This window comes from Leptodactylus fuscus, chromosome 7 (genome assembly GCF_031893055.1).
Source record: "Leptodactylus fuscus isolate aLepFus1 chromosome 7, aLepFus1.hap2, whole genome shotgun sequence".
NCBI classification, from domain to species: domain Eukaryota; kingdom Metazoa; phylum Chordata; class Amphibia; order Anura; family Leptodactylidae; genus Leptodactylus; species Leptodactylus fuscus.
In genome coordinates this window covers 138923658-138947658 of record NC_134271.1, presented here as the reverse complement: position 1 = coordinate 138947658, position 24001 = coordinate 138923658, and the positions used below count along the sequence as shown (strand labels likewise).

The window sequence follows — 24001 nt, the reverse complement described above, 5'->3', positions numbered from 1 at the left end:
AGTCCGAAAAATACGGTAAGTGAAAATCCTTCTGAGAAAACGTCTTGTGGACTGATTAGACCAAGATAGAGCTTTTTGGTAAAGCCCATCGTTCTACTGTTATCTAATGAGGCCTACAAAGAAAAGAATACAATAGCAACAGTCAAATATGGCAGGGGTTCCCTGATGTTTTGGGGTTGTTTTGCTGCCTCTGGCACTGGGCCCCTTGACTGTGTGCAAGGCATTATGGAATCTTAACATTCCCAAAGGACTTTGGGTCTCAATGTAGAGCCCAGTGTCAGAAAGCTGCTTTTGCGTCATAGGTCATGGGTCTTCCAACAGGACATTGACCCCAAATGTTCTTCAAAAAGCGCCCAGAAATGGATGGAAACAAAGCGCTGGCGAGTTCTGTAGTGGCCAGCTTTTAGGTCTGTGTATAGATCTTAAAATTGCTGTTTGGAGAAGGGAAGGTCCCCTACAAATATGAGAGACCTGGAGCACTCTGCAAAAGAAGAGTTGCCCAAAATTCCACCTGAAAGGTGTAAGAAGCTTGTTGATGGATATAGAAAGCGATTGATTCCAGTTATTTTTTTTCCAAAGAGCGTGCAACCAAATATTAAGTGGGGGGTGTCAGTGACATTTGTCTGGCCCATTTTTTGTTTTGCGTGAAATTATATAATTTCTGTTTCAATACAATTCATCTAAATCACTTGGAAATTAAATTGGGAGAAAAACTTCATTTTCTGGAAAAATTTCAGGGGTGCCAACACAGCCATGGCTGTATGTGATTGTTACTAAGGTTGTCGCGTATTAGATTTGTACTTTCAAATATTAATCCCTTCCCGCCGGAGGAATTTTTCACTTTTCGTTTTTGACTCCCCCCCACCCAAAGCCCATACATTTTTTATTTCTCCGCTCCCGGAGCCATATGAGGTCTTAATATTTGCGGGACAAATTGTTCTTCATGATGTCGCCATTAATTACTCTGTACAATGTACTGGGAGGCTGAAAATAATTCAGAATGGGGTGAATTTGAAGAAAAATGCATTTGTGCGACTTTCTTATGGGCTTTGTTTTTACCGCGTTCACTGTGCAGCCAAAATGACATGTCCCCTGTATTCTGTGTTTCGGAACGATTCTGGGGATACTTAATTTATACGGTTTTATTTACATTAACAAAAATCCAAAACTGTGCAAAAATTTCTTTTCTAAAAGTCGCCATATTCTGACACCCCGTAACTTTTTTATATTTACATGAACGGTAGCAGTAGCAGGGACGGGTTTTTTTTTTTGCGGGACCAGGTGTACTTTTTAGTCATATCATTTTGGGGAATGTCTATTGCTTTGATCACTTCTTATTAGAGTTTTTATCAGAAGCAAAACAATGAAAAAACAGCGGTTTGCACTTTCGATTTTTCTTTTCCCCTACGGCATTTACCGTACGGGAAAATATTTTTATAGATTTGTAAAGCGGGCGTTTTCAGACAAGGGATACCTAATGTGTAGGTGTGTCACAGTATTTGAGTACTTTCATATGTGTTCTAGGGGAAAGGGGGATGATTTGAACTTTTAATATTTTTTCATTTCTTTTTTGTACTCCAGGGGGTCTGATCACTACTGCAATGCCTTACAATGATAATGCATTGCAATGGCTAATACATTGCAATAAAAAAAGGTTCTTCTAATGCAGCCTACATAGAGTGGGTGGGTGGGGGGGGGGACTAATAAAATGTTTAAAAAATCTAGATAAAAAAAAAAAAAGATATAAAAAAAATAACATAAATCAAATTTCCCTATTTCCCTCCTCATTAGATGCACATTGAAATCCATGGGAGGCTTTTTAACCCATTGATTTCAATGTGTTACGCGCGTTAAATGGAACCCATTGAAGTCAATGAGATTCTGTTTTGCAGGGCTGATTCTGACATGAGTTAACATGTCAGAATCAACGCCGCGTTACATCGGGTGCCCTTATAGCCATTCTAACTGATTCTAAGGCCCCATGTACCTGCCTGCAGCCGAAAAGCGCTGCAAGAAAAACCGTATTGCGTCTTTTTCCCGCAGCGCTTCTCACAGAAACTCTGGATAGTTTTCCTCTGCAGACTTTCTGCTTCCATTACACCTATAGGGAAACACCGGCGTTTCCGTAAGTATAATTGACATGCGATGGTTTTGGATATCGCAGCATTTCCGCTGCCTGTATTGTTCTACAACATGTGGATGGGATTCACTAGAATCTCATCCATTTTTCCGGGACTGTACGTGGGAATTGATTTTTTGCCGCAACATTTACGCCATGTGGGGCCCTGGTGTAAATCTAACAAAAATTTAGATTATTACATTAAAAAAATAGCTAAAATCTGAGCAGATGCCAGTCAGAAATGTATATCACCGCCGTATGGGTGTACACAAGAAGACGGCTTGTGTGTATACTACAGTATACAGCCCTGGCCTAAAAACTAGGTAAAATTTTACTATAGTTAGACGTCTGACTAAATATTTTGATTAATAATTATTAGAAAAAAATAGACCCGAATAGTAACCTAGGTCACTTTAACTATAAAATAATACTCCCCAAAAAGGGCCTGGTGCTGGATAGGGGGCTTATACCCTAATTTGTAGCCAGCAGAGGGGTGGGCAGGGGAAGGCAGGTGACAGGAGGCACAACTCAATCTGCCAGGAGGAACTACAGAGGACACGGTGATAAAGCTCAAAAACCAGCAGAGGATGTGAGGAATGTGCTCCCTCCATTATATGCTGGATATATAAGCTGGACATTACATGTCCACACAGAGAATTCACCACATACACATCTGCTCCTTCCTCACACAAATCACAAAATGGAGCCCTCAGGTCACAGAGCGGTGAGGACAGAGCAGACACCAGCACAGAGACCTAGTGACACCTAGTGGTGGGAGGCTGAACTGGCTGCAGCTCATGCAGTGATTCTGGCTATGCAGACAATGGTGCATTTCTGGAAGGCTCTGAAGGGGCTCTATCAGCAAAATGATGCTGATAGAGCCCCACATATGCCTGAATAGCCTTTAAAAAGGCCATTCAGGCACCGCTAAAGTTATATTAAACTACTTGCCCCCCGTTTTAAAATAAAACCCTAAAAAAGAATAGGTTAAACTTATCTATCGTGCACGGTGGGCGGGCATTCAGGGTCCGACATCATCTTCAGCCACGCCTCCTGTTCCAGCGATGTCTTTGGGTCCCGTCTTCCTTTGGCGCTCACGAACTGCCATTGATTAAAAAAAAAATGGCGCGGTGGCATGCTACTACTGCTACTGCGCATGCACCCGCGCCATTTTTTAGCAATGGCACTTCGCATTTAATATAACTTTAGTGGTGCCTGAATAGCCTTTTTAAAGGCTATTCACGCATATGTGGGGCTCTAGCAGTATAATTTTGCTGATAGAGCCCCTTTCAGAGCCTTCCGGAAGTGCACCATTGTCTGCATAGTGTCTGTGACACTTCCATGTGCTCTCTGTATATGGAGTGTAGAGAGGGGACTGGGAATACAAACACTGAATCATACATGAGGGAGGGGCAGAGGCGGAGCAAGAAATGTCCAGCATAGACTGGAAACGGGGCATGTCAAGTGGGCGGAGCCAGCAAAGTGACAGCCGGAGGTTTCTAGACCATTCACACTTCTGTCTTATGTCACTTCTATTATTATATAGGGAATATATCAGGAAAATATCCCGTACATATAGAAATTCACCGGCTATAGGGCTGCCATGGGCAGATTACAGAGAATGTAGGAAGAATGAAGGTTTATATTCTCACTTGTCACTTGTTCTCAACTGTTATATAGGGATTTATACATATACAATATAATCTATAGCAGCCTGCCCAGAAATGTAATTCTCCATATGACATAAAACAGCCAAAGACGGTATAATGGATGTTCTTCTATACTGTCACCGCTCACAGTGTATTAGATGGGTGTTAAATTTTAAATGTGTTACCTCTTCTTCAACCTGCATGTCCAGCATCGGTGCCCCAGGTCTTTCCATCCATCCCTAACTCTGGAGCTCCAGTAATAATATCCATAGAATAGATCATTAATATCTGATCTGTGGGGATCCAACACTGTGACTCGGCACAGTTCAGTTGATCTGCGGTTCCTGGCACCATTGCTATACAGTGGACACGGCCCCAGCTCCGTTCCTTTCCCTTGAATAGTAGTAGAGTGGCTTCCACTCCCCATCCACTGCAGTAGCTTCTGGTTCCTGGACACCACCAGAAAAGCTGATCTGTGCAGGGTCTGGGTGTTGGACCCCAACATGAGGGCTGGGCAGAAGTGGAGCAAGAAACGTCCAGCATAGACTGGAAACGGGGCATGTCAGGTGGGTGGAGCCAGCAAAGTGACAGCCGGAGGTTTCTAGAACAGTCCTCTACGCATGACTAGTGTGGAAAACACACGGACCCCATCATAGTCTATGGGGTCCATGTTCTTTCATAAGCTCTCCGCTTGCCAATGCGTTCAGTAGTCCATTGGGGGGGGGGTCCCCATGCGGACTCCTCAAACAGAATACCAAATGTAGATGTCAAGGTCAATCATGACTGCAGCATCTAAAGGGTTCTTACTGGTGTCACTGACCCGATTGATGCCTCTGGGGGGACATGGTGTCCTTTGGTAACCAGAGCTCTGTCCGGTCTGCTGTGGTCTACAATCCTGTCTATAATGTTGCAACAAAAAAAATGGCAGATCTTTAGGGCAATACCAAAAGTGACTCCCCCATAATGACCCTCAATGCCAGGAGCTAGTTGGATAATAGTGGGAATTTGGTGTTTTCCCAATGTTCTCCGCACAGCTTACATAGTCACTTTTCACCATCCGCTCTGCATTCACGTCTCAATGCTCACTACACCATTTGATAAATTCTTTGAGGGGTACAGTTTTAACAATGGGGTCACTCCCTAGGGGATTCCACTTTCCCAGCACCTCAAGAAGTCTACATACGTGACATGGCCTCCATCTCCCAAAAATCTGCACTTTAAAAGCTCATAGTCCCCCTCCAGTTTCCCCCACTTTAATGTCCCCCCTATTGCAGCCCCTATAGTAGAATTTCCCCCTCAACTTCAGTTTAATGTTCCCCTTGAGCTTGTAATTCACAGTTATGGCCACGAGATGTCGCTCTTTAATGAAAAATGACGGAAAAACAAAAATCTTCCTGGAATGAGATGTGACATTGTGTAATATTCTGTTCCTCTACTCGTCTGGGTTCTCTCAGATGACCGGTTAGTCCTAAGGCTACTACATTGGGGTTCAGAATATCTTCCTTTTCTGTGCCCAAGACGTCCCGGTCCCATCTTACATCTACATAAAGGAACCTGGACTCCCTTTATTATGTAGGGTAATAAGAGCCGTATTATTAATAGGATTCTATAGCGGCGGCTTTTCATGGTAAACCTCCAATCCCATAAAGCGCCCGGTAACATCTTCTGTATCTGACTCCACACAATAAAGACACCGAAATACAATAGGTTTAACCCTTTATTGACAGAATAAAAAATAATCCCTTATAAAAGAATTCCTTATAACTTTCCATAAATATGAGCGGACAATTTACAGACAGACATGAAGATCTTCTGTACAAGACTGTAAGGAGGAGAAGTGCCCGGATGGCGTCAGGAAGATCTCAGTCCTGTCTCGCCCTCTGGGTCACTGATTGGGGTCTCCGGGGCGTTTTGTTCTCCATTTGCGGGACTGGGGGTAACATTGATAGGGATGGCTCTTTCTTCAGACACCGGCAGTGCCAGTCTTGGAGCCTGAAAGCAGAGCTGGCCGTCCTTGGTCAGGGAGCACAGGATGTCCTCAGGGTTGACGTCTTGCGGGAGCTCAGCTTCACTCCTCCACTCTCTGGACTCATGGAAGGAGCCGCCATTCTCCGTCTCCTGTTTCTTCTCCTGTTTTCCTGAGACAATGAGTCTCCTGCCTTCTGTTCTGACTGTCAGCTCCTCGGGAGAGAAGCCTCTGACGTCCAGGGTGAGATGAAAGTTTTGCTTGTCCTCTTCTCCGGAGGTGGAAGCCTTTCTGTCGGTGTCTCCAGAGCTGCTGTTCAGATGGAGCCTCCAATCCATGTCCAGTAGATGGTAAGCCTGGTGGACAAGCTGCCTCCTCCTCTCCATGTCTCTCCTCATGCTGGCCATGTCATCTTCCAGCAGGCCAAACATGAGTTGTGTAGCCGGCCAGAGAGTGCGGACAGGCTGACTGTAGACACACAGAGGCCTGGACAATGTCTGGAGAAGACGCAGAGGAATCATCTTTAGCTGATCCTGCAGAAGCTTCTTGTCTTGGCTGAGTAGAGGCGATGTGTTTGTCAGCGGCTGCTCCAGCTCAGCTTCTTATATATTCACTGCTGTGTCTTCTGGCGTCTTCCGGACACTTCCATGTGCTCTCTGTATATGGAGTGTAAGGGAGGGGACTGGGAATACAAACACTGAATCATACATGAGGGCGGGGCGGAGGCGGAGCAAGAAACCTCCAGCATAGACTGGAAACGCGGCATGTCAGGTGGGCGGAGCCAGCAAAGTGACAGCCGGAAGTTTCTAGAACATTCACACTTCTGTCTTATGTCACTTATATTATTATATAGGGAATATACGGCAAATGTATCAGGAAAATATCCCGCACATATAGGAATTCACCAGCTATAGGGCTGCCATGGGGAGATTACAGAGAATGTAGGAAGAATGAAGGTTTATAGTCTCACTTGTTGCTTGTTCTCTTCTATAATATATAGGCAATATATAGGGATTTATACATATACGATCAGTGGCGTAACTAGGAATGGCGGGCCCCCCCCAACCGACACCGATGCTGAAGACCTTGACCGACCCCCTCCTCCCCACTCTATTATGTCCCATAGTGGCCCCTGCACACAGTATTATGTCCCTTAGTGTCCCCTGCACACAGTATTATCCCCCATAGTGGCCCCTGCACACAGTATTATGCCACATAGTGGCTCCTGCACACAGTATTATGCCCCATAGTGGCCCCTGCACACAGTATTATACCCCATAGTGGCCCCTGCACACAGTATTATACCCCATAGTGGCCCCTGCACACAGTATTATGCCCCATAGTGGCCCCTGCACACAGTATTATGCCCCATAGTGTCCCCTGCACACAGTATTATCCCCCATAGTGGCCCCTGCACACAGTATTATGTCCCCATAGTGGCCCCTGCACACAGTATTATGCCCCATAGGGGCCCCTGCACAGAGTATTATCCCCCATAGTGGCCCCTGCACACAGTATTATGCCCCATAGTGGCCCCTGCACACAGTATTATACCCCATAGTGGCCCCTGCACACAGTATTATACCCCATAGTGGCCACTGCACACAGTATTATGCCCCATAGTGGCCCCTGCACACAGTATTATGCCCCATAGTGGCCCCTGCACACAGTATTATGCCCCATAGTGGCCCCTGCACACAGTATTATGCCCCATAGTGGCCCCTGCACACAGTATTATGCCCCATAGTGGCCCCTGCACACAGTATTATTCCCCATAGTGGCCCCTGCACACAGTATTATGCCCCATAGTGGCCCCTGCACACAGTATTATGCCCCATAGTGGCCCCTGCACACAGTATTATGCCCCATAGTGTCCCCTGCACACAGTATTATTCCCCATAGTGACCCCTGCACACAGTATTATGTCCCATAGTGGCCCCTGCACACAGTATTATGTCCCATAGTGGCCCCTGCACACAGTATTATGCCCCATAGTGGCCCCTGCACACAGTATTATGTCCCATAGAGGCCCCTGCACACAGTATTATGCCTCATAGTGGCCCCTGCACACAGTATTATGCCCCATAGTGGCCCCTGCACACAGTATTATGTCCCATAGTGGCCCCTGCACACAGTATTATCCCCCATAGTGGCCCCTGCACACAGTATTATGTCCCATAGTGGCCCCTGCACACAGTATTATGCCCCATAGTGGCCCCTGCACACAGTATTATGCCCCATAGTGGCCCCTGCACACAGTATTATCCCCCATAGTGGCCCCTGCACACAGTATTATGTCCCATAGTGGCCCCTGCACACAGTATTATGCCCCATAGTGGCCCCTGCACACAGTATTATGTCCCATAGAGGCCCCTGCACACAGTATTATGTCCCATAGAGGCCCCTGCACACAGTATTATGCCTCATAGTGGCCCCTGCACACAGTATTATGCCCCATAGTGGCCCCTGCACACAGTATTATGTCCCATAGTGGCCCCTGCACACAGTATTATCCCCCATAGTGGCCCCTGCACACAGTATTATGCCCCATAGTGGCCCCTGCACACAGTATTATCCCCCATAGTGGCCCCTGCACACAGTATTATGCCCCCATAGTGGCCCCTGCACACAGTATTATGCCCCATAGGGGCCCCTGCACAGAGTATTATCCCCCATAGTGGCCCCTGCACACAGTATTATGCCCCATAGTGGCCCCTGCACACAGTATTATACCCCATAGTGGCCCCTGCACACAGTATTATCCCCCATAGTGGCCACTGCACACAGTATTATGTCCCCATAGTGGCCCCTGCACACAGTATTATGCCCCATAGTGGCCCCTGCACACAGTATTATCCCCCATAGTGGCCCCTGCACACAGTATTATGCCCCATAGTGGCCCCTGCACACAGTATTATCCCCCATAGTGGCCCCTGCACACAGTATTATGCCCCATAGTGGCCCCTGCACACAGTATTATCCCCCATAGTGGCCCCTGCACACAGTATTATCCCCCATAGTGGCCCCTGCACACAGTATTATCCCCCATAGTGGCCCCTGCACACAGTATTATGCCCCATAGTGGCCCCTGCACACAGTATTATCCCCCATAGTGACCCCTGCACACAGTATTATGCCCCATAGTGGCCCCTGCACACAGTATTATGCTCCACTGTGGACACCCATAAACAATTATTATACTCTATATATTTTTTCAGACCCCAGAGTATACTAATCGGAGACCCGGGGGAATAAAAACATAAAACACTACGGTTACTTACCTGTCCTCCGGCTCCTATGCTGTCGGCCTCTTCTTCCGTCCTTCTTCAATGACGTCGGACGTCACATGACCCGGGAAGGAGGCCGGGTTCATGTGACGTCAGAGACGTCAGACAAGTAGGAAGGAGGCCTGGCAGGATCATGGAGAGGTAAGTAACAGTGTTTTTGCGTTCCCTTACCTCTCCCGGTCCGCCGATCATTAGCAGACCCCCGAGTATAAGGATAGTATTTGTAGGGCCCGTGGTGTCACTTACTGATCCCGGCCCAGCCAGGATCGGCAAGTAAATAGGGCCTGTAACGGCCTATTAAGAAAAAAAACGCAGCGGTTGCGGCTGTCACTGGGCCCCCTAATGGTCCGGGCCCTGTGGCAGCTGCCTCCACTGCCTCTGCGGTAGTTACGCCCCTGTATACGATATAATCTATTGCAGTCTCCCCAGAACACCCCTAGAGAAATGTAATGCTCCATATGGCATAAAACAGTCAATGACGGGGGCAACATGGTCACCTTGCAGCGCTGGAGCCCTGGGTTTGAATCCCGCCAGGAACAACATCTGCAAGGAGTTTGTATGTTCTCCCCGTGTTTGCATGGATTTCCTCCCATTCTACAAAGACATACTGATAGGGAATGTAGATTGAGTCCTATATGGGGCTCACCATCTACATAAAACAACCTGTCAATGACACAATAATGGATTTATATCATTGTCATTGACTATTTTATGCCATATGGAGCATTACATTTCTCCAATAGATTGTATAGGGGTGTTCTGGGGGGGCTGCTCTGGATTATATATGTATAAATCCCTCTATATTGTCTATATATTATAGAGAAGACCAAGTGACATTCTCTGTAATCTCCCCATGGCAGCCCTATAGCTGGTGAATTCCTATATGTGCGGGATATTTTCCTGATACATTTGCCGTATATTCCCTATATAATAATATAAGTGACATAAGACAGAAGTGTGAATGTTCTAGAAACCTCCGGCTGTCACTTTGCTGGCTCCGCCCACCTGACATGCCGCGTTTCCAGTCTATGCTGGAGGTTTCTTGCTCCGCCTCCGCCCCGCCCTCATGTATGATTCAGTGTTTGTATTCCCAGTCCCCTCCCTTACACTCCATATACAGAGAGCACATGGAAGTGTCCGGAAGACGCCAGAAGACACAGCAGTGAATATATAAGAAGCTGAGCTGGAGCAGCCGCTGACAAACACATCGCCTCTACTCAGCCAAGACAAGAAGCTTCTGCAGGATCAGCTAAAGATGATTCCTCTGCGTCTTCTCCAGACATTGTCCAGGCCTCTGTGTGTCTGCAGTCAGCCTGTCCGCACTCTCTGGCCGGCTACACAACTCATGTTTGGCCTGCTGGAAGATGACATGGCCAGCATGAGGAGAGACATGGAGAGGAGGAGGCAGCTTGTCCACCAGGCTTACCATCTACTGGACATGGATTGGAGGCTCCATCTGAACAGCAGCTCTGGAGACACCGACAGAAAGGCTTCCACCTCAGGAGAAGAGGACAAGCAAAACTTTCATCTCACCCTGGACGTCAGAGGCTTCTCTCCCGAGGAGCTGACAGTCAGAACAGAAGGCAGGAGACTCATTGTCTCAGGAAAACAGGAGAAGAAACAGGAGACGGAGAATGGCGGCTCCTTCCATGAGTCCAGAGAGTGGAGGAGTGAAGCTGAGCTCCCGCAAGACGTCAACCCTGAGGACATCCTGTGCTCCCTGACCAAGGACGGCCAGCTCTGCTTTCAGGCTCCAAGACTGGCACTGCCGGTGTCTGAAGAAAGAGCCATCCCTATCAATGTTACCCCCAGCCCCGCAAATGGAGAACAAAACGCCCCGGAGACCCAGAGGGCGAGACAGGACTGAGATCTTCCTGACGCCATCCGGGCACTTCTCCTCCTTACAGTCTTGTACAGAAGATCTTCATGTCTGTCTGTAAATTGTCCGCTGATATTTATGGAAAGTTATAAGGAATTCTTTTATAAGGGATTATTTTGTATTCTGTCAATAAAGGGTTAAACCTATTGTATTTCGGTGTCTTTATTGTGTGGAGTCAGATACAGAAGATGTTACCGGGCGCTTTATGGGATCGGAGGTTTACCATGAAAAGCCGCCGCTATAGAATCCTATTAATAATACGGCTCTTATTACCCTACATAATAAAGGGAGTCCAGGTTCCTTCATGTAAATGCCGGATCTCATTCCTGTAAGATTTTTGCTTTTGTCATTTTTCAATAAAAGAGTGACATCTAGTGGCCATAACTGTGAATTACATATCGATCTTTAAAAATCAAGCAGCTCAAGGGGAACATGAAACTGGAGGGCTTGTTTTTTTTTTTGTAGGATGTGACTTTTTGATGACACCATTTTGGGACGCCTAGAACTTCCTGACTACGTTTTATCATCATGTTATCGGTACAATTATGAGGATACTTAAAGTATGTTTGTGGTTTTACTAATTTTCAGAAGAAAAATTTATTTTGGTCAAAACATCTATTATTTTTGCATCGCCATCTTCTGAGAGGTGTAACATCTTTAGTTTTCTGTCTACGTTTTTTTTTTTTGCGGGATGATAGGTACTCTTTATTGATACCATTTTGGGATGACAATCGTTCACATTGTCATATAGCGGTGACCTTAGTCTCACTTTTGCACGATGACTCCATAACTGCGGAGCCCAAACCCCACACTGGTTGGAATGTCAGAACAAAACCTGTGCCCGCCCAGAGCTCCACAGTTTGGGTCTCCATGACCGAGCAGCAGCAAGTGCAGTGGTGTAAAGCACAATACACACTGGACTCTGGAAATGTGTTCTGTACTGTGATGAATCTCACTGCTCAACCTGGCGGTCATTGGACCGGTGTGGGATTGGGGAAAGCCAGGAGAACCTGCCTGTCTGACTACGGTGGGCTGACTGTAACGTCTGGAGGAGGGTTAATGCTATGGGGTTGTTACTCAGGAGTCGGCCTAGATGCAGTGAAGTAAAGACTTAAAGGGATCCTATCATTAGACTCCTTTTTTTCTTGCTAACACGTAGGAATAGCCTTAAGAAAGGTTATTCTTCTCCTACCTTTAGATGTCTTCTCTGCGCTACCATTCTGTAGAATTCTGTGTTTTCAATGCAAATGAGTTATCTCGCAGCACTGAGGGCGTCCCCAATGCTGCGAAAGAACTCTCCAGCATTGCCTCCATCTTCTTCTGGAATGGCCTCCCCCTGTGTCTTCTTCCGACCTGGGTTTCAATCTTCTAGGCTTCAGGCAGAGCCGACTGTGCATGCCCGGGCCACAAGAAAATGGCCGCTTACACCAGCTTACTGTGTAAGCGGCCACAAGAAAATGCTTACAAAAAACAAGAAAAGCCGCTTACACATTAAGCTGGTGTAACCGGCCATTTTCTTGTGGCCAGGGCATGCGCAGTCAAGCAGATTGAAACTCAGGACGGAAGGAGACACAGGGAGAGGCCGTTCCAGAACAAGATGGAGGCGGCGCTGGAGAGTTCTCTCGCAGCATTGGGGACACACTCAGTGCTGTTTGAGCGCTGGAGACCGCCCCCAGTGCTGTGAGAGAACTCATTTGCATACCGACAAAAACTGGGCTTTCTACCAAATGGTAGCAAGGAGAAGACATCTAAAGGTAGAAGAAGAATAGCCTTCCTATGTGTTAGTCAGAAAAAAAAGGGTATCCAATGAGAAGATCCCTTTAAAGCTTCAGCAGACCAACACATTTCGGACAATTGTCGCTTTGAACTTTGTGAGGACAGTTTGGTGAAGGCTTCTTTTCTGTTCCAGCATAACTGTGCCCCAATGTCCAAACCAAGGTCCATAAAGTTAGGTTGGGCGAGTTTGGCGTAGAAGAATTTAACCAATCTGCAAAGCGCCCTGACCTCAACCCTGTCCAATGCCCAAAGGATGAACTAGAACGCAGATGGCGATCCGGATCCTCTCACCCAGCATCAGTGTCTGGCCTCACAAATGCTCATCTAGATTAATGGACCTAAATTCCTACAGACACCTCCAAAATCTTGTAGAAAGCCTCCTCCGAGATGAAGAAAGTGGGAGTAACTTGAAATGTAGGTTGTGCGCCCCATATAGAGATCACAATGTACATTTTCTCCCTCTCAGCATGTCTTTGTAGAATGGGAGGAAATCCACGCAAACACGGGGAGAACATACAAACTCCTTGCAGATGTTGTTCTTGGCGGGATTCGAACCCAGGACTCCAGCGGAAGGGATGATGGCAGGATGAGACTACAGCCAGAATGTGTTTGCGTTGGTAACCATGCACGCAGCTTTCTTCATGATCAGACACAGGAATATGACACGTAACCCAGAATATTTACAGGAACAAGTAAAAATTCTCATAAAATTATATTATTTCATATTGTATACACATAAAACACTTTGCACAAAAAAAAAAAGTTCTGAAGTAATCAGAGAGCGCAAGGAAAAGTCAAGAAAAAGCCAAGTATCCTGCAGAAGAAATGTGTGCTCTGTATTACAAGACGTAAAAATCGCTGCTAATCCCGGGGTTACCAAACCGAGTTACACAGCGTGAAGTTTACATTGTCAAACGCTAGAGGTCGTCCTCTATGGCCGGACAGTGAGCCCTACACAAGACGCTGCAGACTTAAAGGGGATGTACAGGATTAGGAAAACAAGGTTGCTTTCTTGTAAAAACAGCGCCACCCCTGACCACTGGTAGCATGTGGTATTGCAGCTCAGCAATATCACCTGCAAAGACCGCATGTTCTGGTGGATTTTCAGTTTTCCATACTAGCCATCTTCTTTGAGAACGCAATTTTGGGATGTCGCATCAAAGAGGATAACTAATAGACAGAAGTGGTGCTGGGAGTCAAGCGGCCATGTTGTTCTATTCCTGTTCAATCCTTTTTTCTACGTCCGGCCTATAAGTGAACCGCAGGTCTAGTGCATTGTAATATCCCAAAATTATAATCCTAAAATAAGCCGGTACTTAAAGTGTGGCCATTGCTATGAAGTGCTCAAAAGTCACCAATATTGGGATTTTTTATTTTATTTTTAATGTAGATTATGAGCCCCATATAGGGATCACAATGTACATTGTTCCCTATCAGTATGTCTTTGCAGATATCCACGCAAACACGGGGAGAACATACAAACTCCTTGCAGATGTTGTTCCTGGCGGGATCCGAACCCAGGACTCCAGCGCTGCACGGCTGCAGTGCTAACCACTGAGCCACCGTGTTGCCGCCGATATTGGGATTTTTTTTTATATATGGCAGCCATCTTGAAGCTCCATTATAGATTTCCATCCATACCAAGTCACTATTCTAGAAAAAATCCCCCTTTTATAAGGGTGCATTCACACTGCAGGTATATAACGGGACAGTATATACCACTGCACCTATGTCCATAGCGCTCAGTCCTGTCTCTGAATATAAAGGTGAAGGAAACCTAGATACTGCTGACGTATAGGTCATGAATTTCCCAAACCTACACCTCAGATGTGGTGTGAGAACACACCATACAAGACATCCCCTGTATCGGCTGATCCCTGAGGGTCTGGTTTCTCCAGCACCCCAGTGATCAGCTCTCATCCGCAGGGGGCACTGCATCAAGTACATGACCAACCTTGTAATGCATGCCCGCCCGAGACCTCCCCACCATGACGTCCATACGCCACAATGGGTTATCCGTCTTTGCTACGGTACAGATTTGGCTTTCAGTTCACGATGAATAAGAAGACGCGAGAGGTCAAAGCAATAAAAGCAAATAATGGACGTCTACCCTGGGCATCTCCTGGGCATGTTTGGGGCACAATGTACAAATTCTTTGTCCTCTAGCTAGGTTTCTGTCCTGACGTGATAAAAAGGCACCGTCTACATTTGTGATTATCTTACGCAAGTTTCGTCCCTGATAGAACCTAAAACCTCAGCTTTTAGGGTTTCATTAAGGTCACTAGATAAGGATGAAATGTTTCGGGGTGGGGGGGGAGGTTTCTAGTCGTCTGATATAATAAATCAGTGCCGCGATATTTGGGGTTTAAAGCTGGTGCGGATTGCAGAGAGATCGGGATGGGGTCTCTCCCTAGTTCATATAAGAAGGCAGTTCTGTGGTGTCCCTGTCATGGTTCCTCCCCATGTCCTGATGGCAACGTCCTTCTCGTATAACCCACCAGTCGCTTCATCTTCTCGGCCACTGCAGGAGATCGAGAGAAAAAGATTCAGGGGGGGGGGGGGGGGGGAGGGAGGCGAGCGCCTGCTGAATGGTAGGGCCAATGCTTTCGGGTATCTGTGCTATCGGCAGCATGGCGTCCTACTCGGCGAACTGCTGGAACATGTTGAGCTCGGAAAACTCTTCGTTGTTGTAGCTTGAGGTCTGATCGCCCAGCATGGACAACATGTCCTGGGGGGAGAGAAGAAAAGAATTAGTAGGAATCCTCTCACCTTACAGTCAGAGGGGATATCAAAAGATTGTATTCTATAGGATAGGAGCAGGTGGGAGACATATAGGGGAGGGGGGATTTATTAAGACTGGCCTCATGTAACAGAATGAAAATCTATCACGTCAGGAACCAACGCAGAGTTCCAAAAAAGGACCGTGCGCCAAAGATGCATCACCACTATTCCCATCTACACCAATCTTCGGGCATAGAGGGAATGGTAAACGTCCCCCCTGAGATGGAGCCCCAAAGCACTAACTATTACAGAGTATAATAATCGGAGACCCAGGGGAGGATACAAACATAAAATATACCGTTACTTACCTCTCCCGGGCCCTGGCGTACTTCCTGATGTCGTCCGTCTTCAATGATGGAAGAGACATCACTTGAGCCGGGGCTTATGTCACGACGCATAAGGACGCAGACCCCGGCCCATGTGACGTCACCAAGTAGGCCCGAAAGCCTGCCAGAGCCAGGAAAGGTAAGTAACAGTGTTTTTTATGGGCCTCTGACCATTATAGTCGGGGGTTTGATAAGACCTTAAACCCCCCTCCCCCGGAGTATAATGATAACCTTTGTGGGGTTCATGGGCCCGCGGCCTCACTTACTGATCCCGGCTCCTGCTCACAGCCTCCAAAGGAGAAGCACAGGCAGCTGTGAGCAGGAGCCGGGATTGGTAAGTAAATAGGGCCCAGGTAATGGACTACTTAAAAAAAATAAAATATTGCAGTGGTAGCGGCTGCCACCAGGCCCCCCTAGTGTCCCGGGCCCTGTGGCTACCGCTACCACTGCTACCCTGATAGTTACGCCCCTGTGAGGACGCCAGTACTAAGGACCCCTTTAGAGGTAGGTATGTCTGCTCCCCCATTAAGCCTCACAGGATGGTTCCCATATACTGACAGTGATATCCGTGTATTGTGTTGCCTTTTTCCTCCTGTATATACCCACATCAGGGTGAGGCTGGCACACTGCCAGTATAAAGGACACTGTATATACAGGTTACCTGGAAGACTGCCATCTTCTCTACCGGTTATGTATCACTTACTGGAAACACCTCTGACTGGTTGGTTTGTGGCTGGACGTGAGTCTCTGCATTATTCTGGCCGTGATGTTGACTCTGGGGCCACTGGGGCCACACTCCTACTGCATCTGCTGCCCGGGTCTGGAAGGGTACACGTGGCTGTCCGACTTCTGTGGCTGAGGAGGAACAACGAGGCACGGTAGTATTAGTATATTGCTGCACTGACACCCCCACATTATGGTTAAAGTGTCTGATCATTGGGGATCCGACTGTCAAATTTCCCAGTGATCAGTCCCCCTAAACCTTCTTAGATATGGACGTCAGTGCACTTGTGTGACCGCTGCTCCATTCACTATTATGGGGCTTTCAATGAGAGGGGCGAAATCTGGGATAAAATCATGCAGAGAATCCAAAGTATGGTAATCCGCTGTGTAAGCAGGAATATTATAGACTATATCACATTACTTGGGTTATACCTCAGAGCTGCATTCATAATTCTGCTGACTGTTACTGGAAACAGTCAACAAGCTAGTTCATAAACACACCCCTAAGTTTTTGTGTTTTTTTTTTACCAAAGCTGGTGGTCCTGCTGGCCAGGTTGGGATATGCGGCCCCGGCGGGAGAGGAGGTTGAACTCTGGGAGGACAGCGGGCTGAAGTTGGTAGGAGTCGTCTGGAAGTTGCCCATGCCGAACGGAGGAGACTGGGTCTTTGCTGCCTGTATCAGAGCAATGGTGTAAATACATATACACACACTTATATCTCTATCTATGTAGTTTTTGTTACCTGTGCTGTGAAGGATGGCCGTGCACCAGAGCTCCAGTTGGTGCCAGAGACCTGTGTGGGGCTGGTATGCCGTGAGATCTGTGCCAGAATCTGCCCGGCAGACACGGGCTGCTGGATGATGTTACCTGGAGAAACCATCCCACCGCTCCTGGAATAAGAAGGAAGGAAAACCTATAAATACCTTAAATGGGCCACGCCGCCGCCTAGTGCTCATAAGAAGAAGTGCACTCGTCGGGGCTATCTGCTGGATTCTCACCTGAAGTTGTCCACTGGGCGGGGAGCGGGCGTGAAAGTGCTGGCTTGGGGGAAGAGTTGCTGGTTGCTGGGGACCCCGCTAGGATTGAGGGCTTTATTCTGGTCTATAATCGTAAGAATAAAGTGTCTGAGATAAGGAACAGGACAAGATGATGTCAGAAAAGCCCCAAGGTGGGCAGCCATACTTGTGTCAAGGGGTCACACATTAAGGATATACTTTGGTTACAGAATAAGTGTCAGATTGTTGGGGGGGTCGCACCCCTGAAGAACAAAAGCCCCCTTATGGCCCCCCAATTCACTGCTGTGGGCTGCAATCTCCTGCAGCGCCCCCCGTCACATAGCACTGAATGGAGGCTTTAGGGGAACTTTTGGTCTTCGGTTCCCCTGCAGTTGGACCCCCAGAGCTCTGACGCTTTCCCCACCCCCACCCCATGACTGACTTACCTGGGTTAATGCTGTTGTAGATTTCGGCAAACCTGGAATCTCTCTCTTGTCCGAAAAGAGCATCTGACTTCTCCAGAGATTTGCTATGATCGGGAACTGCGGCCGCCACTGGCTGGACTGGGACCTTTAACAAGGCAAAATGTGACGATTACACCTCTGCTGCGTCCCTGTATCGCTCACCCATAGAGACGAATAGAACAGTAGTGGGCATGCTCTACTGCCGCTTCACTTAAATGGGGAAGGGCATAGAGAAGAATAGAACAGTAGTGGGCATGCTCTACCGCCGCTTAATTTAAATGGGGAGGGGCATAGAGAAGAATAGAACAGTAGTGGGCATGCTCTACCGCCGCTTCACTTAGATGGGGAGGGGCAAGAGATTTTGTTCTTGTGATCAGCGGTGGTCTGGCCATTGGGTAAATCCTGGAACAATCTCTTAAAGGGCCAGGCTAATTCAGGATTTTAGGATGGCGTTTTGATGCACATAGAACTCAATAGGTGCAAATTTGTTGTCAGTGGGTTTGTGAAGACTCACCTGTGTGTGGTTGTAGGCACCCATATTATCCCTGCTGGGTACAACATCCAGGTCTGCTTGTGGCGGAGGCGGTTGCCTGGGCAGAAGACAGGAATTTAGTGTTACAACAGTCACAACAGGGTCAATACTCTGTAAAGGCCAATAAAGCCGCCATTACTCCATTGTTCTCCTTGACTAGTTACATGTATTCCTTATGGAGGCTGTTGCGTTACAGATTTTAGATACTGTCTTTTTACATGCAATACTACTCCTAACCTCAAGGAGTGCTGTTACAGGGAAATGTGTCCAACAACATTGTAGTTTAAGGTTCCATTGACAGGACCGTGAGTGTTCGAACTGGGGGTAAGTTTATCACAGAATGTATTTGGGTGACACTGAGTCATTTAAGTCTATGAGGCTTCGGGATCCATTCCTTTCCAATAACATAAAGCAGAATAGGACCCGTTCCATAATCATCTGAGCTATCAGAACGGAATGGCTCAGGAAGCTCTAAAGACGCAAGAGCATACCGGTATGTCCTTTGGGTAAATGAGGTGACTGTTGCAAACCAAACTTCTAAAGAAATGGCAAATACTAGACCAGGGGTCGGCAACCCCTGGCACACGTGCCAAGAGTGGCACGCGAGGCATATTTTGCTGGCACGCCAGCCTGCCTGCAACCTTCATGCACTAAAATTGAGAGAGAGCGTCCTTTCAGAAGCTCGGCTAAAGCCGAGGTGTAGGACACGCCCCCTTCTCTCCCTGCCACCAATCAGAGGTGAGCCTCTCACTGCACAGGATAAGGGCTCCCTGGACCTGCTGCTACAGCTGCTACGTGTGAGGAGGAGCTCCTGCCGTCTGCAGCCCTGAGGAGGAGAAGAAGCTTCGGGGAGCAAAGTGAAAGTAAAAACACCAGGTACGTGTGTTACTAACTATTCTTATTAATGTCAGGCATTTGGGGTTATTAATTTAGTTTTAGTAACTCCATGTGCCTCACATTAATAACAGTTAACCCCATCATATCCCTCACATTAACCCCTGTGTGGCTCACATAAGGGTTACTGATGTGTGAGACATATGGGGGTACTAATAAAGGACCTATATAATGAAGATATTCACTTATTACCTCCATATGTCTCACATATCAGTATCCCTTATGTAAAGCACACAGTTGGTTAATGTGAGGGACATGATGGGGTTAACTGCTATTAATATGAGTTACTAAGCTGTAATATACATGACCAGACTCTTTATCCACAACTTTGGATAAGAGTACAGACCTATACATTTCAATTGACCCATATATACAGCAATTTTTTGTGGCTGTGTATCTGGGCCAAAATGAAGAGCTAAAAATTATGGAGCAGGTCCTATATCTGTCCTATACGTACCCTATATCTGTCCTATACGTACCCTATATCTGTCCTATACGTACCCTATATCTGTCCTATACGTACCCTATATCTGTCCTATACGTACCCTATATCTGTCCTATACGTACCCTATATCTGTCCTATACATCCCCTATATCTGTCTGCATTTTCCGCCTTGTCAATTCATTTTTAACATATAGGTCAGTGAAAACCACATCCCTGCCATTTGTATGCAGGAGGCGTAAGGCTGAGGCCCCACGTTGCAGAAACGCAGCGTTTTTGTTGTAGATTTTGATGCAGTTTATTTCAACCAAAGCTAAAAATGGCTACAGAAAGAATGGGAAATATATAGGGAGCTTCTTATACGTCTCCCTTCTGCTCAATCCACTCCTGGCTTTCGCTAGGTTCACACTAGCGTTCAATCTCCGTTCTCAGCTTTCTGCACGCAGAAGACGGAAAGCTGTCAGACCGGGTCCAGATGTGAGCGGCGGTGAGCGTTTTATGCTCTCCGCTGCGAAACCGGTTTTTAAAATCGGACACAGAGTACTGCATGTCCGTCTCTGTGTCCGATTTAAAAAAAAAAACGGTTTTGCGGCGGAGAGCATAAAACGCTCCTCGCCGCTCACGACCGGACATCTTTCATACCCATTCAAATGAATGGGTATGAAAGAGTCCTGCAGGTTTCCGTCTCCTGTTTTGTGCAGGAAACGGAAACCTGCAGAACGGAGACCGGGCGCAGATGTGAACGAGCCCTTAGGCTCAGAAAAACGCAGCAAAATATTCAACAAAAAAGCTGTGTTCTCACAACGTGGGGGCCTCAGCCTTAGGCTAAAGCCCCACATTGCAGAAACAGCTTTTTTTTTTTTTTGCAGATTTTGCTGTGTTTTTTGAGCCGAAGCCAGGAGTGGATTGAGCAGAAGGGAGACATGTAAAAAGCTTCCTATATATTTCCCGTTCCTTTTCTAGCCATTCTTGGCTTTGACGGAAAAAAAACGCAGCTAAATCTGCAACAAAAAAAGCTGCATTTTTGTAATGTGTGGCCTCAGCCTTAGTGTGATTCTATTGGGTGGTGACACTGTAACTAGATGCAATTATAGTCAAATCCAGTTCCTGGGCACCTGTGCTGTCACTTTGGTGTAAGTGTGACACCCATTAATTCCTGGCTGGGGTTTTGTGGTTACTGCACCACCAGGAACTAAAAGTGACTGAAATTAATCTGTGTTTCACTTAGGGATCGTTCACACTACCGTCGGTGTCCGACAGCTAGTGTCCACTGCCACAGGTATGACCTTACTCTTCTCCCAGTCACATACATTACCACTAATTGTGGGTTACATATGTTACATTGCTTCTAATGGAAAAGAACATGTGTATCCAAACAGTAGTAAGCGCATGTGGCTGGGAGCGCAGTATGACAGCACCTCTATGTTGTGGTTTGTGTTATATGACCTTAGTTCAGTGTCGTCAGCTTTACAATTATTGCCCGGCACTCCGAGGACCTCATCTTTGATTTTTTTATTTAAATCGGCACGCCGAACAAAAAAGGTTGCCTACCCCTGTACTAGACTATTATTAGGTTTAGTGGAAAATTGTAGTGAAAAAAATATATAGATGGTGACATGGAAAATATATATATATATATATTTAAAATTTATTTAATTGAATTTCTGGAAGCATTTGTATCATTATAGCATTTTTTTTTGGGGGGGAGGGGGGAATTCTACCATCAAAACCTTTTTTTTTGTGGATAAGACGTCGGAATAGCCTTTAGAAAGGCAATTCGTCTCTTACCTGTAGACGTGGTCTCCGCTGCGCCGTTCCTTAGAAATACTGGTTTTTACCGGTATGCAAATGAGTTCTCTCGCAGCGATGGGGGCGGGCACCAGCGATCAAACAGCGATGGGGGCCGTCCCCACCGTTGCCAGAGAAGTGTCTCCAGCACCGCTTCCTTCTTCGTCCGCAGCGTTATCTTCAGTGTCTTCTAGGCCTCGGGCTGAGCAGACTGCGCAGGCGCACAGGCCATGGGAAAATGTCGTCTTACACAGTATTGTTAGCAGCCATTTTCCCGTGGCCTGTGCGCCTGCGCAGTCTGCTGTGCTCAAGGCCCGAGGCCTAGAAGTTACGAGCCTGCGCCGGAAGAAGACGCTGAAGATAACGCTGCGGATGAAGGAGGAGGCGTCGCTGGAGACACTTCTCTGGCAGCGGTGGGGACGCCCCCATCGCTGTTTGACCGCCCCCATCGCTGAGAGAGAACTCATTTGCATACCGGTAAAAACCAGTATTTCTAAGGAACGGCACGGCGGAGACCATGTCTACAGGTAAGAGACGAAGAGCCTTTCTAAAGGCTATTCCAACGTCTTATCCACAAGAAATTTTTTTTTAGTATGTGACCACTACATTGCTTCTATGTGTAAAAAAGAAGACCCCTGTTCTTGTGACCGATAGATAGACCCCCATTCATATATCCTAGTATGGCCAGTGTACGATGAAACAAGTTCTTACCTGGCACTCATTTGTCCCGGGCCCATCTCCAGAGTGTGTGGGATGCTCTGGCCTAAGGGTGGTCTCTGCATAGAGCTGGACAAGGCTGGTCGGGACTCCTGGTTGGAGTTCCTAGACATTAGAGAAGATGTAATTTAGTGCCAATATGGTCTTAAAGCCATAATGAGTATAGGTATACGTTTCTTGTGTAGAAGACTCACTGTGAGCGAACCGCTAGATATCAGACTCTTACATGGCGAGGTATATCACAATTGAGAGACGTGAGGCAAGAATCTGAGGCCAACAATCAGATCCGCTAGAGGATTTTTAATGGGATCAGTATATTCCTGTATTCTGTGGTGCAAGTGACTGAGGTTACAAATACCCCCTTCACCTGCAGCCCATCTCATAGGGAAACTGACATGGAAGCCGCAGAGACGTCCATGTGAAATTGTGAACATGTGCAGTATCCCAGACCGCCAGCCGTGCCCATCCACTTACTTGACATTGGTGTTTGTGCAAATGATATACTCAATCTCATCCGAGTAGGGATTCTGGAAGGTGAAGGAGCTGGTTCTCATGAGCAGCCACTCGCGGTTTTTGGATCTGAAGCGGAACATGACGGACAGGACCTGACCTTTTAACTTCACCACCTGGAGGGAGATACAATGAACAGAACCCTGAATATACAACACAGTCCGCAGGGTCAGATACGTTCTATACAAAGTCACAGCGCTTTATAGGGCTGACCAGTCTACTAACACCAACGGGACGGTGAAGTGATGCCCTCTAGTGGTCGTGTGAGGGAACTGTATGGGTATAGGCTAAAAAAATAATAAATATTTAAAGGGGTAAATGCAAAAGTTAACAGGGGAGGTGTAAAATAATAAAAAATAACCTCTCTCCGATCCTCAGTTTGGGCATTCTATAGTTCAATCATAGGCCCCATCGCTCTCCTGATCTTTGGCATGTCTGGGCAATGGGGAATGTGGCATGTGCTGCCTAAACTGAGGCCTCCAGTGACTTCTGCATTTATCTTAGACTATCCCTTTAAGACTATTGTAACCCATGGGGGTATGGCCGTACATAAATACACACATTACCTGCTGAAAACTGTCCCGCAGCAGCTGCTCGTCTTCGGGATGGGCAAACTCCACAATGCTTTTCCCTAAAAGCTCCTAAAATAAAGTTAGGAAATGCGTGAGGATGGGAACAGACCTGCGACCTTCAAAGACAACAAACAGAAAATCTTAGAAAGGACAAGGAAGTCTTTCATCTGCTTCCCGTCATAAGATGAAACAATGTACAGTCAGTCACACAAGGTAAGGCTCCCATTTACCCAATGGGGAGCAAAACAGACCTTCAGCCTTCCTCAGGGGCGCATGCAGGGGCACACATTTTGTAATGTACAGTGAAGACTGTAGGAACAGAGTGGGCCACTGCAAAAAAAATAGGGGTCTCCAACCCCCTAGCCATCATATATTTATGGCCTATCCTGATAAATTTAAAGGGATTCTACCATTAAAATCACATTTTTTCTCGTTCACACGTCAGAATAGCCTTAAGAAAGGCTATTCTTCTCCTACCTTTCGTTGTCTCCTCCGTGCCGCCGTTCTGTAGAAATCCCAGTTTTCGACGGTATGCAAATGAGTTCTCTCGCAGCACTGGGGGCGGTCCCCAGCGCTCAAACA

General features: G+C 46.9%; 3 protein-coding genes across 4 annotated transcripts in view; 1 reads left to right on the top strand and 2 right to left on the bottom strand.

The window, feature by feature from the left end:
- Positions 1–5517: 5517 nt before the first annotated feature.
- Positions 5518–6377, bottom strand: LOC142212998 (heat shock protein 30C-like). The gene has a single exon (XM_075281143.1). It carries the CDS (start codon positions 6253–6255, stop codon positions 5620–5622), a length of 636 nt encoding a protein of 211 aa, XP_075137244.1. The 5' UTR covers positions 6256–6377; the 3' UTR covers positions 5518–5619.
- Positions 6378–10154: 3777 nt separating this feature from the next.
- On the top strand, positions 10155–11002 carry LOC142212997 (heat shock protein 30C-like). The gene has a single exon (XM_075281141.1). It carries the CDS (start codon positions 10277–10279, stop codon positions 10886–10888), a length of 612 nt encoding a protein of 203 aa, XP_075137242.1. The 5' UTR covers positions 10155–10276; the 3' UTR covers positions 10889–11002.
- Positions 11003–13373: 2371 nt separating this feature from the next.
- ARNT (aryl hydrocarbon receptor nuclear translocator) overlaps positions 13374–24001 on the bottom strand; it is a 28851-nt gene continuing 18223 nt past the window's right edge. For both annotated transcript variants that reach the window (XM_075283122.1, XM_075283123.1), the window contains 10 exons: positions 23414–23488; positions 22812–22963; positions 22332–22442; positions 18479–18554; positions 17947–18070; positions 17504–17606; positions 17248–17395; positions 17035–17179; positions 16487–16638; positions 13374–15404 (listed from right to left, as the gene is read on the bottom strand). In XM_075283122.1, the coding sequence (XP_075139223.1) occupies positions 15315–15404; positions 16487–16638; positions 17035–17179; positions 17248–17395; positions 17504–17606; positions 17947–18070; positions 18479–18554; positions 22332–22442; positions 22812–22963; positions 23414–23488 (1176 nt within the window). In that variant the 3' untranslated portion in view covers positions 13374–15314. The remainder of the gene's footprint in view (positions 15405–16486; positions 16639–17034; positions 17180–17247; positions 17396–17503; positions 17607–17946; positions 18071–18478; positions 18555–22331; positions 22443–22811; positions 22964–23413; positions 23489–24001) is intronic.